The sequence below is a fragment of the Schistocerca piceifrons genome, chromosome X (genome assembly GCF_021461385.2).
Source record: "Schistocerca piceifrons isolate TAMUIC-IGC-003096 chromosome X, iqSchPice1.1, whole genome shotgun sequence".
Classification (NCBI taxonomy): domain Eukaryota; kingdom Metazoa; phylum Arthropoda; class Insecta; order Orthoptera; family Acrididae; genus Schistocerca; species Schistocerca piceifrons.
In genome coordinates, this window is record NC_060149.1 from 78,215,917 (window position 1) to 78,231,452 (window position 15,536).

Here is a 15,536-nt window from a genome sequence, read left to right on the forward strand (position 1 = left end):
AACATATAATCTGAAACACTAATAATCGTTCTAACATCAACTAAAATGTACCCGGAGTTAATAAGCTGAGGTTATGACACGATTCATGCGACATTCCTGCTATTTCACACTACTCGCAGTTATACTGATAACTAAACTGATGCATTCCAACTATGTCGTTATTTAACTGTCGGAGTTATCGGTATTCGCTAGCGAAAAATAACTTGGCAGTTATTAATAACCGTTAACGATAACGGTTATCAAAGAATAACTCGAACTGTGATAACGGTTACTCCAGAATAACCGTTTGGCCCACCTCTACAGAAAACACTACAATACCCCTTCTGCGCTTGCGCGAGTTATCGCTGCCTAGTGCGCATGCGCCGATTGACGGCAGTGGCAGAGCTGCTCTCTATTCCGGCGCGCGGTTAATGTGTCTGCTAATTTTCGTAGTTTCACCCGTTCTACCGCTAGATGGCTGTCGCGCTAGAGTCTAGACCAGTACCGTTTGCGGCGGATAGTCGTGTAATACCGGCTTTAGTACACGACACGTGTTAAAGCTGATTGCTGGGAGTGCTCATATGTAAATATTGTTTTAAGGAAGTTACTTATTATGTGTTGTAAGTCGATGATAGAGTTGCCCTTTTGTCTATTTTTTTTTTTTTTTTTTATTGTTCGTACTCTTGTGACTTTGTCAGTGAGCACACTGGTTTTCCAGCAGCGGTTAACTAATGAAAGAAGCCGTTCGTTTATACAGGAAGTGCTATCACTGTACACATTTGCCATGTCACGTTATTTATAGCTAGACGATCATTTATATGATGTTGGACACGTGTTGTGCACAGTAAACGTAAATATGTACAAATCCATTTGGTTTCACCACTGACTGAACAACAAACGTTTCATTAATTGATTAGCCCATGAGACAGCTTTCAAGCTGCATAAGGCACCGTGCTTTTGAAATACAGATTGTATTGCACAGCACGCAACTGGATAACTTGATAATTATATTGGCTAAATGTGGCCACACTACCTATAAAATGTCACACTATTTTATGAATTATAAGGATGGACGCTGTATGTTTATAATTAAACTAATAGATCACTACGTTTCTATTTACAAAATTCATAAACAGTATAGAAAGCTTTTTCTTTCAGCTACGAATCTATTATCTTTCTAAACTTATAAGCATTTAACTTCCTATTCCCACTGGGTAATTTGTTGAAAAGAGACCTGCCTGCATGCAGAAAGTTTTTTAAGTCTAGTCCAGAGAATATTCAAAGAGTTCCAGTTCTGTAAGAGTGAGTGACCACTCAATCTTGTGTTGTTTATTCCAGTTATTCTTGGTGTGCATAAGGGTGTGAAATGTGTATAGACTTTTTGGGGCAGTAATTATTTTGTACTCAATGAAATACATTTGGCATAGTGTTGGCTCTTAGACCCTACATGCACGTAATAGATATTTTTGTGTGTGTGTGTGTGTGTGTGTGTGTGTGTGTGTGTGTGTGTGTACACGTTCAGTTTTGTGTAAAGGTGAAAACCCAGTTACAGCTGTTTGATTTTAATTCATTTGCTCTAAACCAGCAATAATGTTATTCATTTCCTCCATAGTACTTTTGTCATTATAAGAAATAATAAACATGGTACTATCTGCATATACTGTGGGTTTCAAAGGTAGCAGTCTGGGCAGATCATTAACATAAATAGTGAACAAAAATGGTCCAAGCACTGATTCCTATGCCGTTCCTCTTATAGCAGTCAGAAAGCCTGACTATTTGCTTCATACTCAACAAGTACAATTGTAGTAATGCCAACCACTTATCAGTTATCCCACACTGTTTAAGTTTGTTTACAAGAATATTATATGATATTGTCAAAGGCCTTTGTTAGGTCAAGCAGTGTGGCACATCTATATTATTTATGTTCAAATCCTGTTAAAGACAGCTAAAGCAATATCCTGCTCTGGGTTAAGCAAGGACTGACCTTCACAAAGTCCATACTGGACCTGATTTAAGAGGTGATTGTTCTCGAAATATTCATTGCATTGCTTTTTCATTATTACTTCAATGGTTTTATATAAAACTGGGTCTATGGCAATGGGTCTGTAATTTTGTGGTGATTCCCTATCTCCCTTTTTATGCAGTGGTAAAATTACACTTAGCTTTATGCAGTGAGGAAAGGAACGTTCCTCTAACATCCAGTTTATAAAGTGGCACAGGGGATGGCCATTTGTTTCACAATAAAGTTGGAGAGGCCATAGCTGCCATAAGTTTCCGAGTTACTGGCTTCAGCTACTATATCCTTAAGGGAGAGTGATTTCCATTCAAACTCACCATTACTGTGGTCGTTGGTTTCGAAGTCTGCATCCAGTGAGACATGGTGACTCATATCTAATATTGGCTAGTAGGGCCCAAGAACTTATCTGCTAATGTTCCTTTCACATATCATAAGTGGAATGATTGTCAAAGATGTGTTAAGAGTATATTATCATTTGAATGTTAAAATCAAAGTGGTCACAAGCCAGTAAATTTGTATATGGTAGACTGTAATGCATCACATTTATTGGGCAGGTGTAATTATGCAGAATCAAACTGCAAGTGGTTTTCAATATTTACGTTTATTACATTACTGCAATGAAGCGCAGGTGTCAATTTCACATTAAATAATATTAGATACTAATATTAAGAATGTAATTTGGTTCTGTAAATATATTCATCAATGGTGTAGGACGTACCTTGGGTGGAAACCTCTTGAAAATTTTCAACTGTATAGGCTACAGTGTCTTTTTGAGATTTAATGGGAAAAGATCAGGTAGAAAACATATGCACAGAAAAAGTAAGGGTCTTGAAAGGTTGTGAGAAGCGTGTATTTTTCAGTTGGATAATGATCAATATTTTAGTAGAAACATACTTTCTTGTTGACACTATTTGATTCCTTTTTGAGAGATAGTATTTGAACCATTTTTCAGATGTCCCTGTGACACCATGACATTCTAATTTACTTCTAAAGATTTTGTGATTTTGCCCAGTGGAGCATCTTTGACAGATCTCAGAATGTACCTGTGGCCTGAAATGTATCTGTTGTATTATATTTTCTCAGTATTTGTAAATAGCCTTATCAGTATAAAAATGCTGTAGAAACCTGAACTGTGGCTTCAGCAATGTACAATTTGCAGTCAGGTGGTTAAGTGCAAGAGCACAAGGGAGTACCCAGTATCTGGCAGGCAGGGTGGGAGTGGTGGAGAGACTTGCATTAAGTTTGAGTTTTGTGGTAAGGAGGGAGGGGGGGGGGGGGGAGGAAGGATGAAGGAAACAGCAGCAGAACTGCTTAAAAACAACACTAAAAACAGCTGGAGCAAATGTCAACTGAACTATCGATACTGGATGTCAGCTGTGACATAATTATTTTGTGGTGTGTGATGTACATGTGTAAACAGCAAGAGAACAGAACACTTATTTCTCTGTATTTTTTCTGATGTTGTTTGTGGTGAGAGACTGATCTGTAGCATAGCTTAAGATATAGTTTAGGTTGAAAGATGACAATTTGGCTGCGGTTGATGAAGCCATCAAGTGTGAATATGAAATATTAGTGGTATGCTGATTATGCTGATCTGTAGAGTAGCCCAAGCTGTAGATTGGGTGAAAAGCTGACAGTTTCTTTGAAAGCTGAAGCAATATTGAAAGCTTCATATAGAAAAGTCGGTTACCAACAAAACTAATGTTACCACTGTATAATTAAGGCAGTTTCATATACTCTGGAAACACGGTGTCCTGTGTTGTGTAGACACTTAAGACTAGTTTCAGCAGCATCTGCTCCCAAACATGTGCACAAATGCAAATTGAAATCTTAGAAAGTATTGGTAGAGACTGTTGCTTGCCACCAGTACAATAACTGGCTATTGCAATCTGTGCATGTGGGGGAGATTGATTCTAAAATGCTGTTTTTTTTTATGAAGCATGGTTGCTTTTATTGGGTTATGTGGACTCTCAGACAATAAATGTAAGAGTTCTGAAATTCATCATCATCTACATCAAGAGCCCCTGTATTATGTGAAAACAGAAGTGTTGTGAGCAGTTAGTGCAACACAATGTATTGAGCAGTTAGTGCAACACAATGTATTGAGCGGTTAGTGCAACACAATGTATTGAGCAGTTAGTGCAACACAATGTATTGGACCAATCTTCTTCACCAAAGCATAAATTCTGATAGGTATGTGAATGATATAACTACAGCATTTTTCCCCAGAGAAATAACAGAAACCATGCTTATTTAATGCTGGACAATGCTAGAGAACAAACTTCCCATGCTCTTATGACAGTATTAAGAGGCATATATAACAATATCTCTCCTTGCCTCTAGAAAGCTACTGGGTCCAATGTGCTCTCAGCATAAACAAACAGTTTGTTAGTATCTGCAGCACTAATCAGTATTGTTCACTGACCATGGTATTATCTACAGAAAAATAGTCATTGGAAGTTCATAAGTAAATGCAGAATGACATATTTGAATTTTGTTGTGATTTGCTAGGTAGTGGTTCACTCCCGTGTGTGGGCAAGGGCAAGGTAATGGACATAAGATTGAGGGAAAACCTGATATAACTTGAGTAGTAGTCACATGTATATTTGCTCAGCAATCATTTATTTATTTGTTTTGGATGGGCAGTAACCATCAGTCACAGAGGTCTAGGTGAAATCAAGTTAATTGATGGATGTTTTTATGGGTCACCCTATTCTGTTGTGGCAGTTCTAGAGTCATTCGAAGAAAGTCTACGGTTAGCATTGCAGAGATACCCAGATAATGCAATATTAGTTGAAGGTGACTTTAACTTACCAAGTATAGATGAAAATGTTTACAGATTCAGTGTAGGTGATATAGACAGTCTTGTGAAGTATTTCTGAACATTTTTTCCAAAAACTGCATTGAGAAACTAGTTAGACAACTCGCACACAATGGAAATATTTTAGACCTAGCTATAAACACGCCTTACATAAACACTGTCAGTATAGAAACAGGACTTGATGTCATCATAGTGACAATGGTTACTAAAGTTAATAAAGCTGTCAAGAAGGCCAGGAGAGAGTTTATGCTACAAAAAGCAGAAAGCACAAGTTAGCATCCCACTTAGACAGTGAACAGATATCGTTTAGCTCCATTATGACTGATGTAGAGGGACCATGGACAAAGTTTAAACTGCAAAGTAAGTAGGTTGAAGTTGGAAAGGACCCTCTGCAGTTTAATAATCAAATTTACAAAATGCTGAGGGAACTGGGAGTGTTGCACTCTTCAAAAAGGAGCATGCAAATGTTGACTGGCAAAATTGCATGTTGTACAGACTCCCACATGGAGGATGTAGAAATTGTTATCTGTGGCGTAGAGAAGTGACTGAAAGTGTTGGAAACAAATAAGTCAACAGTTCTAGATAGGTGCCCAGTTTGGTTTTACACAGAGATCTCTGTGGCATTGATCCCTCTCTTAATCTACATTTATCATGAATCTCTCGTGCAGTGAAAAGACAAAAGTGAATGGAAAAAAAGTGCAGGTGACTCCTGTATATAAGAAAGGTAAAAGAATTGACCCACATAATTACAGACCAATATGCCCCATTGCAGACTGTTTATGGATGTCACAACATAAGGTTTAGGTTCTAAGATATGAGAATGACTCGAAGACTTTTTTGGTAATAGAAACCAGTACATGGTTTTCAACAGCAAGTTGGAGACAAGGGTACCATCAGGAGTGCCCGAGGGAATTGTAGTAGAACCGCTTTTGTTTTCCATGTACAGAAATTACCTGATGGACGGGCTGAGAAGCAATTTATGGCTATTTGATCATTACGCTGTGGTGTGCACAAAGATGACTTAGACAAAATTTCTAATTGGTGTCATAAATGGCAGAGTGCTCTAAATGTAGAAAAATGTAAGTTAATGTGGATGAGTAGGATAAACAATCTTGCATCATTTGAATACAGCATTAGTAGGGTGCAGCTCGACACAGTCACTTAGATTGAATATCTAGGCTATTGTTGAAATGTGATATGAAATGGTGTGAGCACATGAGGTTGATGGTAGGGAAGGCAGTGCTTGACTTTGTTTTATTGGGAGAATTTTGGGAAAGTGTAGCCATCCATAATGGAGGTGGCTATAGAGCACTAGAGCAAGCCCTTCTTGAGTACTGATTGAGTGTTTTGGATACCCGCCATGTCAGATTAAAGGACAACATTGAAGCAATTCAGAGGCGAGTTTCTGGATTTGTTACAGGTAGGTTTGATCAGTATAAAAGTATTTTTGAGAAGCTTTGTGAACTCAAGTGGGAATCCCTCGAGGGAAGACTAGGCTCTTTCCAAAAGGCACTGTTGTGCAGATTTAGAGAAGTGGCATTTGTGGCCAGCTGCAGAGTGATCCTACTGTCTCCAACAAACATTTTGCATAAGGAGCATGAAGATAAGATGCGAAAAATTAGGGCTCGATGTGGGCTTTTAGACAGTCGTGCCCCCCCCCCTGCTCCATTTGTGAGTGGAACAAGAGAATGACTAATAGTAGTAAAAAGTATCCTCTGCCATGCACCGTATGGTGGTTTGTGGAGTATTTGTATATAGATGTAGATTACAAGAGAGTACTAAACTTCTGGAACTTGTCACACCATTTGAACATGTAGGCCTAGTGGTAATACTAGGAACTTACATGAAACTGGGTTACATACTAAATCACAGTAGAGAAAGGAAATGGGCGACTTATAGTGTGTTTGCAAGGAGATGAACAAATTCTCAGGGGGATGTAGGGAGCAGAGGAAGCAAACCCCACCTACTGACTCACCGCTCAGAGGCTGTCAAGGTGTTTGGGACCATGCACAGTGCTGGCACAGCACTTGCGCATGCATCAATTTATGCTCCAAGCGGTGTTGACAGAGCCATCTAGTGGGCACCATATAAGTCATCATCTGCTACATATTGTTGTCTATAAAAGTAAGAACTGAGATAGGTTGTAACAAAAGTGTACACAATTTGCAAAATCAAAACTGTTAGTTTCATGTTGGATGATGGTGCTGGTAGCTACTAATTCCACATAAGTTCTCATAAGGCAATTCAGAATTAAAAAGAGCCAGTGGTAAAACTTAAATTATGGTAATTAAATAGAATGTTTGAAATTTTGACATTTATTAACATGTGTAAAGCTGAGTTGTGTAGTTTGTGGTCCCAGGTGTCACACCTTACAGCCCCCAATTTATTGAATAAAAATAATTATGACAGTCATTCCTATAAAGATGTAAAAACAAAAAGACATGATTGAACTTTAGCATACCTACCCACTACATTCATCTTACCAGCCAAAAACCCAAATCACTACATTTCAGTGGGGTTTCAAAAATGAAATTTGTTATTGCAACCTAAGTCATGTAGTGGATCACGGGAAATTCTTTTCTGTTGATTAGCCACAAATAAGAGACCACCTGGTTAAATGATTGTTGAATATAAAACAGTACTTGGGACCCTAACCTACGCAACCATGTGTTTGGTTTCAAAAAGTCGGTCCTACCCCTGACGACCTCTCATTGTAAGGGAGACAGTGCCAGGAGCTCCTCAATAACAACAGTGCTTTTACACACATAAATTAAATGACCTGTTTTAAAGTAATTTAAAAGGAATGCAATTTCAAAGCACTGTCAAACTGAAAAAATTGAACTGAAATTTACTTTTTTGGAGTTTCCAGTGATTCCCCAAGATTCTTCTCAGAGCTGAAGCTTGCTCTTTATTGCTCTCCTGCTCGCAACATTAAGTGAGATTGTTATGTTTCTAGCTCCACTCTGGAAAGTATGACTCCCTGCTTGTCTCCGAGGAGTGAAGGAGTCTTAGGTGTTGCCTATGTTGGGCCATGAACCATTTCATCACAAGATGTATTAATTGGGAACACAACATAACAGGGCACAACAATGGGTACTTCAAAGTGGCTGCATATGCGAAGTTCCATATTTGATTCTGCCTTTAATGACCTCAATATCAACAGGACATTAAACTTGTTGTCTTTGCTTCTCTCCTTTGGTATTAAATATCTGAGGTTGACAGCGGCTGGGCACAAAACACGAATGAGTCAAAGCTGACACAGTTCTGCTGATCAAAAACTAGGGAGCTATTGTTTATCTCTTTGTGAACAGACTATAGATGATTTGATGGCAAGGGTTCTGAGTAAGTGCAGTGCACCTAATTCTATAGTTGTGCTCTAGGTTTTTGGGGTTCTTGTCAAGCATGTGTGACAGCAGCCATTGAATGAATTTAGAAATTTACTTCTAGGATCATAAGTTGGTATTGTCAATATGAAAGCTTAAGAGATCCACAGAGTGTTTGAAATGTGAAGGTTCGGTAGAAAGGTGAAATTTGTTTCTGAAAACTGTCTGGTAAATCTAGAGAGCTCATATTCAGTGGAGATGGTGTAATGTTTCTGCTGCCTCCATTGGTTATCTCGCATAGGAATTGTACAACCTGTAGCTAATATTTTTTCGATGTTACTGAGCAACAGTCATACAATAATGTTTAAATGAACAAACTGCTATTTGACTGTATTATTGCTCATTTAATTACGACCCAGGTTTCAGCCTTTTGTGCCGGTTTCAAGTGATTTAGTTTCTCATTAACTTATGTTGCAGGACGTCATGCTCAAAATTGGCCAATTTTGAGCTTGATGTCCTGCAATATACGTTACTGACATAAACTCAATCACTTAAAAATGGCATAAAAGGCTGAAACCTGGGTCATAATTAAATAAATAACAATACAGTCAAATGATGGTGTGTTCATTTAAAAAAAACTGTAATATTTTTCTGGAGCACTTGGCTCCCTAGAATTCAGAAAATTTCTGGCCGCAAATGTTTTATTTCCAGCAACTGCCAGTGTTGGTAATCAGTCAATACTGTATACAATAACACTGTAGGAGTCGTTGTTGAATGCAGTGTTTCTATTCAATGCACTGTGTATGTATGGTCTTTGCTATTATTATTGAAGTAGATACTACAAATGAGCATCTCTCTGAAAACAAAGCTCACTATTCACATTCAAAGAAGATAGCTTAGAAGATGCACAAACCATAGATATAGTGGGTGCATTGCTGGAAGCAAGCTGGTTTACACCATCTTAACTGCTACTGCACCATACTGTGTGTGGGGCAGGGCTTCTTTCTCCTGTTCCCTGTGAAACTCCCAATTTATGATCAATGAAAAGTTTGAAGCCATCATGAAATTCACAATCATGTTTCAAAGATATTTCCTCCACAACTTCTATAGTGCATTTTTGTTCGATGATTGTGAAAGAGACTTGAACAGAAATATTGCAGATATGCTAAACAGCATTGGAAGCAGTGTTTTTGAGGCATTATGTGAACTACACGTGGACTTGTGTTTAGGAAAGAACTTTTGTTTGTAATGTGGTGCACTGGGTTTCATCAGTTACCTAACTTAATAGTGTATGGTCAGAACAGCACACACTTTGCTACTGAGTGAAAGATTCATTAGGCGAAAATCCCCTGGGCTGTGATGAAGCCAGTTCTCCATAATATCCTTTCTTCCAGGAGTGCTAATTCTGCATTGTATGCAGGATATCTGTGAATTTGGAATATAGGAGATGTACTGCTAGAAGTGAAGCTGTGAGGGCAAGTCTTGAGTCATGCCTGCATAATTCAGTTGATAAAGAGCATTGCCTGCAAAAGTCGAGGTTCAGGGGTCAAGTCCTAGTCCGGCTCATAGTTTTAATCTGCACGGCTCCTCGTACTTATTTAAAAGTTTAATTTTGAATGTCATTTTATTTACTGTAGATACTATATTAATTTTGTCCTTATTTTGTTTTAGAAATACTTGAGTAATGGGAAGATGACATTTCTCAAAGACAGTGAATGTTGCCATCAGCACTGTTTGGTTCCATCCAGATTAAGCGCTTCTGTGTAGCATACTGTTGTCATTTTAGATCTCACCTTCACAGACCACTACACATTTGTCAGAAAGGTCAGTAACTGAAAATAATGTTTGATAGGCATTTTTCATTTTATTAAACTATATTTCTTACCTAAGACTTTCTTATTCACTAAGTGACATACCAGTGATCATTAGACATGTCAAAAACTAAACAGCAGCCTGTTTAACATGAAAAGTATATTTTCTTCATTTCTTATTTAAAAGAACTGCCAGAAATGTAATTACTAATGTTGAAGATTTGATGAAGTAACACTACTTCATTTTCCATGGGTTATGAGGGGGAGAGACATTTATACAAAAATATCCTCTGTGGAATAGAAAGCAGAACCAAGCAAAATGAAAAACATGATTTGTTTATTCTTTCTTGAACATACCAACAGCTTCATCTACACAAGGAGCTCACAGCTCTTATGTAATTGTGTGTTTTATGACTATGGGCCCCTGTACTAATTCTGTATCTGTACAGCAAGCCTAATCTCTTTAATTATCCTGTATACTCCCATCAGAGGCCAAGCCAGTAATGGTGGATACCGGTCTGGTGAACCCAGAGTTCCTGAGCTGAGGATTGGTGAGCACAGCTAGTTCTCTGGCACCATCCTCTGGACCTGCTTCAGTGGATCATTGCAAGGTATAAGATTGTAACGTTGTTGGAGAATGGGGAACTTGACCATCAGGATTGCATGCAGCCACTGTCTCGGTTGATGTTTTTCTCTGGCTGCACATTGGGCCTCTGTGGAACAGCAAAAGTTTCCCAAGGAGAAAAGTTGCTAAATGGTAATACACTTTGTGAGTAGCCAATCACCATGAGCTACACACAGCATTGGACTCCAACAAAGAAATTGTTAGCTGCAGGGACCTTATGCATTTGAATACAAATGAGTTGTTTCAGGAATGTAAGCAAGGTGTAGTCAATAAATAATATCATGAGAGAGGTTCATAGAGAACTACAGAAGAACAGAAAATTCATACCTACATTTAATGTACCCAGATTCCTGAAGTACAATTATGCTGGCTTCATTCACCTGAAATTCTTGACCTTACATTGCCAACCCCATGTGCTGTTTAAAGAGCCAAAGGTCGGGGCATACTAACATGCTGTGTACAGGCCAGGCTGCATGTGGTAGAAGCGGTTTACTGCGCATGAATGAGGTACCCTATGTATAGCTTTGTGTATATGTCATTTGTTGTAACAGTCATATTACATGGAGTCTAGAATGTGTGGTATTTATTTGTGAGAAGAAAATCCAGGAGATCATTGTCATGAAATGTGTACAGTACCCTGAGGGAATGAAGTCATTTTTGGCAATACAGCCCCCACCTCCATAAAATAATTTGCTTCACCAACAGAAAAACCCACTTCTAAGACCTCTAAAGGTATGCAGAGCATAACAAGTACTGTTGACACAATCATCTACAATGGCAAATGCAACTATCATACCAAGTGTTCTAGTGGTAGAGCACTTGCCGGCGAAAGGCAAAGGTCCCAAGTTTGAGTCTCAGTCTGGCACACAGTTTTAATCTGCCAGGAAGTTTCATATCAGTGCACACTCCGATGCAGAGTGAAAATCTCATTCTGGAAACATCCCCCAGGCTGCGGCTAAGCCATGTCTCCGCAATATCCTTTCTTTCAGGAGTGCTAGTTTTGCAAGGTTCGCAGGAGAGCTTCTGTAAAGTTTGGAAGGTAGGAGACGAGGTACTGGCAGAAGTAAAGCTGTGAGGCTGGGGCGTGAGTCGTGCTTGGGTAGCTCAGTTAGTAGAGCACTTTCCTGCAAAAGGCTAAGGTCCCGAGATAGAGTCTCGGTCCGGCACACAGTTTTAATCTGCCAGGATGTTTCATTACTGTGCCTGCGGTGTAAACTGTGCCAACCTCCCGAGATTTTCGGGGTAGGAGGGGGTCTGTACTCTCATTCACATTGATGTTTGTAGTGAATGGGTGTGTGTACACAGTCAGATTTGATAGATCTGTGGGTTCAGGTAACCTCCGTCACCCTGTGTAATATTTACACACCTCCTGATAAGCAAATAGTGTATCCAAAGATGATCCAATTGATGCAGCAACTCCCCTCACCCTTCCATCTGCTTGGAGATTTCATTGCACATAATATCCTGTGTAGAAGTATCGGGAAGTGTGGAAAGGGGTCTTCTGATTAGAGAAACTACTTTCTGATTTCAGCCTGTGTTATCTCAACAATGCAACCCATACCCATTTTTTGCGGCTCACAGTATTTTCTTGAACAGTGAATTCGATAAAATGATATGTGCAAAACAATCTGTATGACAGGACCACTTTCCAGTGGTCCCAACTTAACGTCACCATTCAACATACTGGTCACCATGCTGGGCACTTCAAAGGGTGAGCTGGCAGATACAGACCTCCATCACCACCTTGATAGTCCCTCACCCCCCTTTTATTTCAGGAACCATTGATGATATCCTCAGAGATGTCTGTTGCAATCATCTATGCTGCTAAAACATTGGTGTCCCTCCCCATGAGTCTTTGCTGGTGGTGGCCTATCACATGGTGGTCTGAATAAATTGTGATGATAATCTAGGATCAATGAGATACTCTTCAACAATATGATAGCCCTCATTGGTCAACCTCATTACCTTCCAGCAGCTATATGCAAGGGTTCGTATTTTAACAAGAAAAGGAAGAAAGGATGGTGGCTGTTGGAATTTTGTACTGAATATTAAGATTAATTGAGCCCAAACGTCGGTGTTGGGAGAAGACATTTACTGTTACAGTTAATAAATGAAAGCGTCATGTGTGTTCTCTTGGACATGTCTGAAAGAACAGATACCACACGGAGTCCACAGCTGTGATACATATTATGTAAATTGTAGTTGGAGGGGGGGAAGAAATGAAAGGGAGGCAACTATAGATGTTGGGTGCCTTGGGACTTCATGCAGAATCAGCAGCATGAGTGAAAATGGTGCTGGTCTGGGATTCAAACCTGGGATCTCCTGCTTACTAGGCAGTTGCTTTAACCACTGCGCCACCTGGACCCAGTACTTATCGCAGTTGCACAGACTACCTTGGCACGCATGTTGGCAGACCCACATTCCCACGTAACACCACCTATCTGCAGAGCCCGTCTGTGTCCTCCATGCTTGGTACTTTGAGATTCCTGCAGGAGGTCAATCATTATTGTGCATCCACACTGAAGGTGATGGATTCTTTGCCCATTGGGGCGAATCAATTATATATGTATACATTGTGTTTGTTCTCTTGGACATGTCCGAAAGAACAGACACCATGTGCAATCCACAGCTGTGATACATATTATGTAAACTGGAGGTGGAGGGGGGGAGAAAGGAAAGGGAAGAGAAGGAACTATTGATGTCAGCTTTATCGGGACTTTATTCAGAATTGGCGTCATCAACAAGTGAAAATGTGTGCCAGACCGGGATTTGAACCTGGAATGTCCTGCTTATTAGGCAGTTGTGTTTACTATTGTGCCACCTGGATGCTGTCTTTATCACAACAACACGGGCTGTTTTGGCCCACCTCTCAGCCAACCCACACACCCACTTGATGCAGCTGACATCAATAGTTCCTTCCCTTCCCTTTCTTCTCTCTCCCCTCCACCCTCAATTTACGTAATATGTTACAGTTAAATAAAATGTGTGCACTTTAGTACTATCACTAATTAAATACTTGCTTGACGGGTGGCACTAGAACAAAAGTGTGGCAACACAATAAGAAATAACAATAACATTTATAAAAAGTGTATTACAAAGTTTTACTTAACTATTGTAACAGTTTCATGCATCGCACCTGATGCCTTATACCTAATACAGTGAAATTTTGCTGTCTCTTGGCTGTCTGTGATATTGTCACCATGACTCAAAGTAATTATGCAGGCACTTTTTTAACTGTCCTGGTTATCCATAAATAGTGACTGTTAAGTTGAAATGTAGACTTTGAATGGAAATCATGGAAATATGCTCTGCAGTGTAACTGCAGGCACTGTACTGAGTTGGCTGCAGGAACTGAACTGTGTTGTCAGACTGCAGGATCGTAACGGATCTGTGTGTGGAGCGTCATTTTTCTGCCTTTTGGCTGAAGAATCTTCATCCTCGTCAGTACTAGGTAGAAGTAAAATAGTCCGCAGTTGACAATGATATCTTTGGCAGCTAGCAACACTATCAGTGGATGAGTAGGACGCGTTGTTGGACATGGCATGGCACCAGGCAAGTGGTTGTACTTGTCTGCTGGTGGCCTCTTGCAGTACAGCTTGTGTGTTTCTCATGTCTCCTCTTTGGCAGTGCACATATCTTCCTCTCAGATGTGGGATAAGCTGTATGGTCTGCTAGGCCACCAGCAGCTGAAGACCGTTGCTGTTTTCTTACATAAGGGAAGTGTGTGTACCGATCCCAATGTCCTTGCCAAATGTTTCTCAACCTGTTTGATGGTGTCAGCATCTACTTTTGAACCTCCCACTTTCCAAGAATGTAAACAGTGAGTCTGTGTATCTTGTACTCAAAACTGCTCCCGAGCCATATAACAAACCTTTGAACATACGGGAATTGTTTACAGCCCTTGACTTATTCTGCAACATAGCCCCAGGTCCTGCCTCAATTGACAAACAAACATGTATCATGAACATTACCTTCTGATAGTTTTCAGTTATATCTCACGTGGAGGTAAATTCTTCTCCTAGTGGCGGGACACCACCATCATTCTAATCCCAACACCTCACACCAGAACCTAATTTCCACTAACACCTATATACAATCGGTCTTGCAATTGGGCTATGCAAATTTCCTCTATGGTGGTGACCCGTCAATCGTTCTGGATTCTTGAATCACGAGGTCTTTTGTCCACAGAAGGCTTCTGAGAGGGTGATTCACATGGCCTGGTTGAAAACAGCCATTCTACAGACCTTTTCTAAGTGTTAACTCCTTATCACTCTCCTTTTCAATTTGCATAAAGCATATGGTACTGTTTGTAGTCACCACACTTTAATTACACTTCACAATTGGGGTTTCTGTGGTGCTTTACCAATTTTTATCTACAACTTTTTGTCACCTTGGCTATTTTGGATTAGTCAGTGTGTGCTTCACTTTCCCACATGTCCAAGAGATCAATGCCCTTCAGCGATCAGTGTTGAGTGTTACACTCTTTTCACAGCCATCAGTAGACTTGCAGGACTGGTAGTCACTCTCATACTTTATGTAGATGACTTCTGCATTTGCTATAGCCTCCAGTTTGTGGCCTTAGCTTATTAGTCAAATCAAAGAAGCGGTACTACTTATAAAAAGCTGCTTCTTGGGCTATGTACCTTGGCTTTCAGTTGTTATGTGCTAAAACATGTGTCATGGATTTTTCTTGTTTCGCTCTGGTCAGTCTAGAGCCAGAGCTCTACTTGGAAACCAACACCCTGAGGTAGTTGTAGATCTTGATTTTGGGCCTTCTCACAGACTGTAAACTGACAGGATTGTCCCATGCCTGTCACTTTAAAACAAGGTGCATGTGTAAACTTAATGTTGTTTGCTTTCTTAGCCATACTTCACAGGGCAATGATCTTACCTCCTTTATACACTTCTGTAGCACATTGGGGAGTGGCTATTTTCCTTGATGACAGATGCCACTCCTTTC

The 15,536-nt window shown here is 39.8% G+C and overlaps 1 protein-coding gene across 4 annotated transcripts in view; it reads left to right on the forward strand.

Annotated features, from left to right (window-relative positions):
• Positions 1-376: 376 nt before the first annotated feature.
• The window catches only part of LOC124721535 (MYG1 exonuclease), a 28,699-nt gene continuing 13,539 nt past the window's right edge, over positions 377-15,536 (forward strand). The window contains exons 1-2 of one of the 4 annotated variants that reach the window (XM_047246561.1): positions 377-599; positions 9,812-9,964. In XM_047246561.1, the coding sequence (XP_047102517.1) occupies positions 9,856-9,964 (109 nt within the window). In that variant the 5' untranslated portion in view covers positions 377-599; positions 9,812-9,855. Of the gene's footprint in view, positions 600-720; positions 830-9,811; positions 9,965-15,536 lie in introns of those variants that run through there. The other 3 variants (XM_047246560.1, XM_047246562.1, XM_047246563.1) reach the window with 3 other exon arrangements.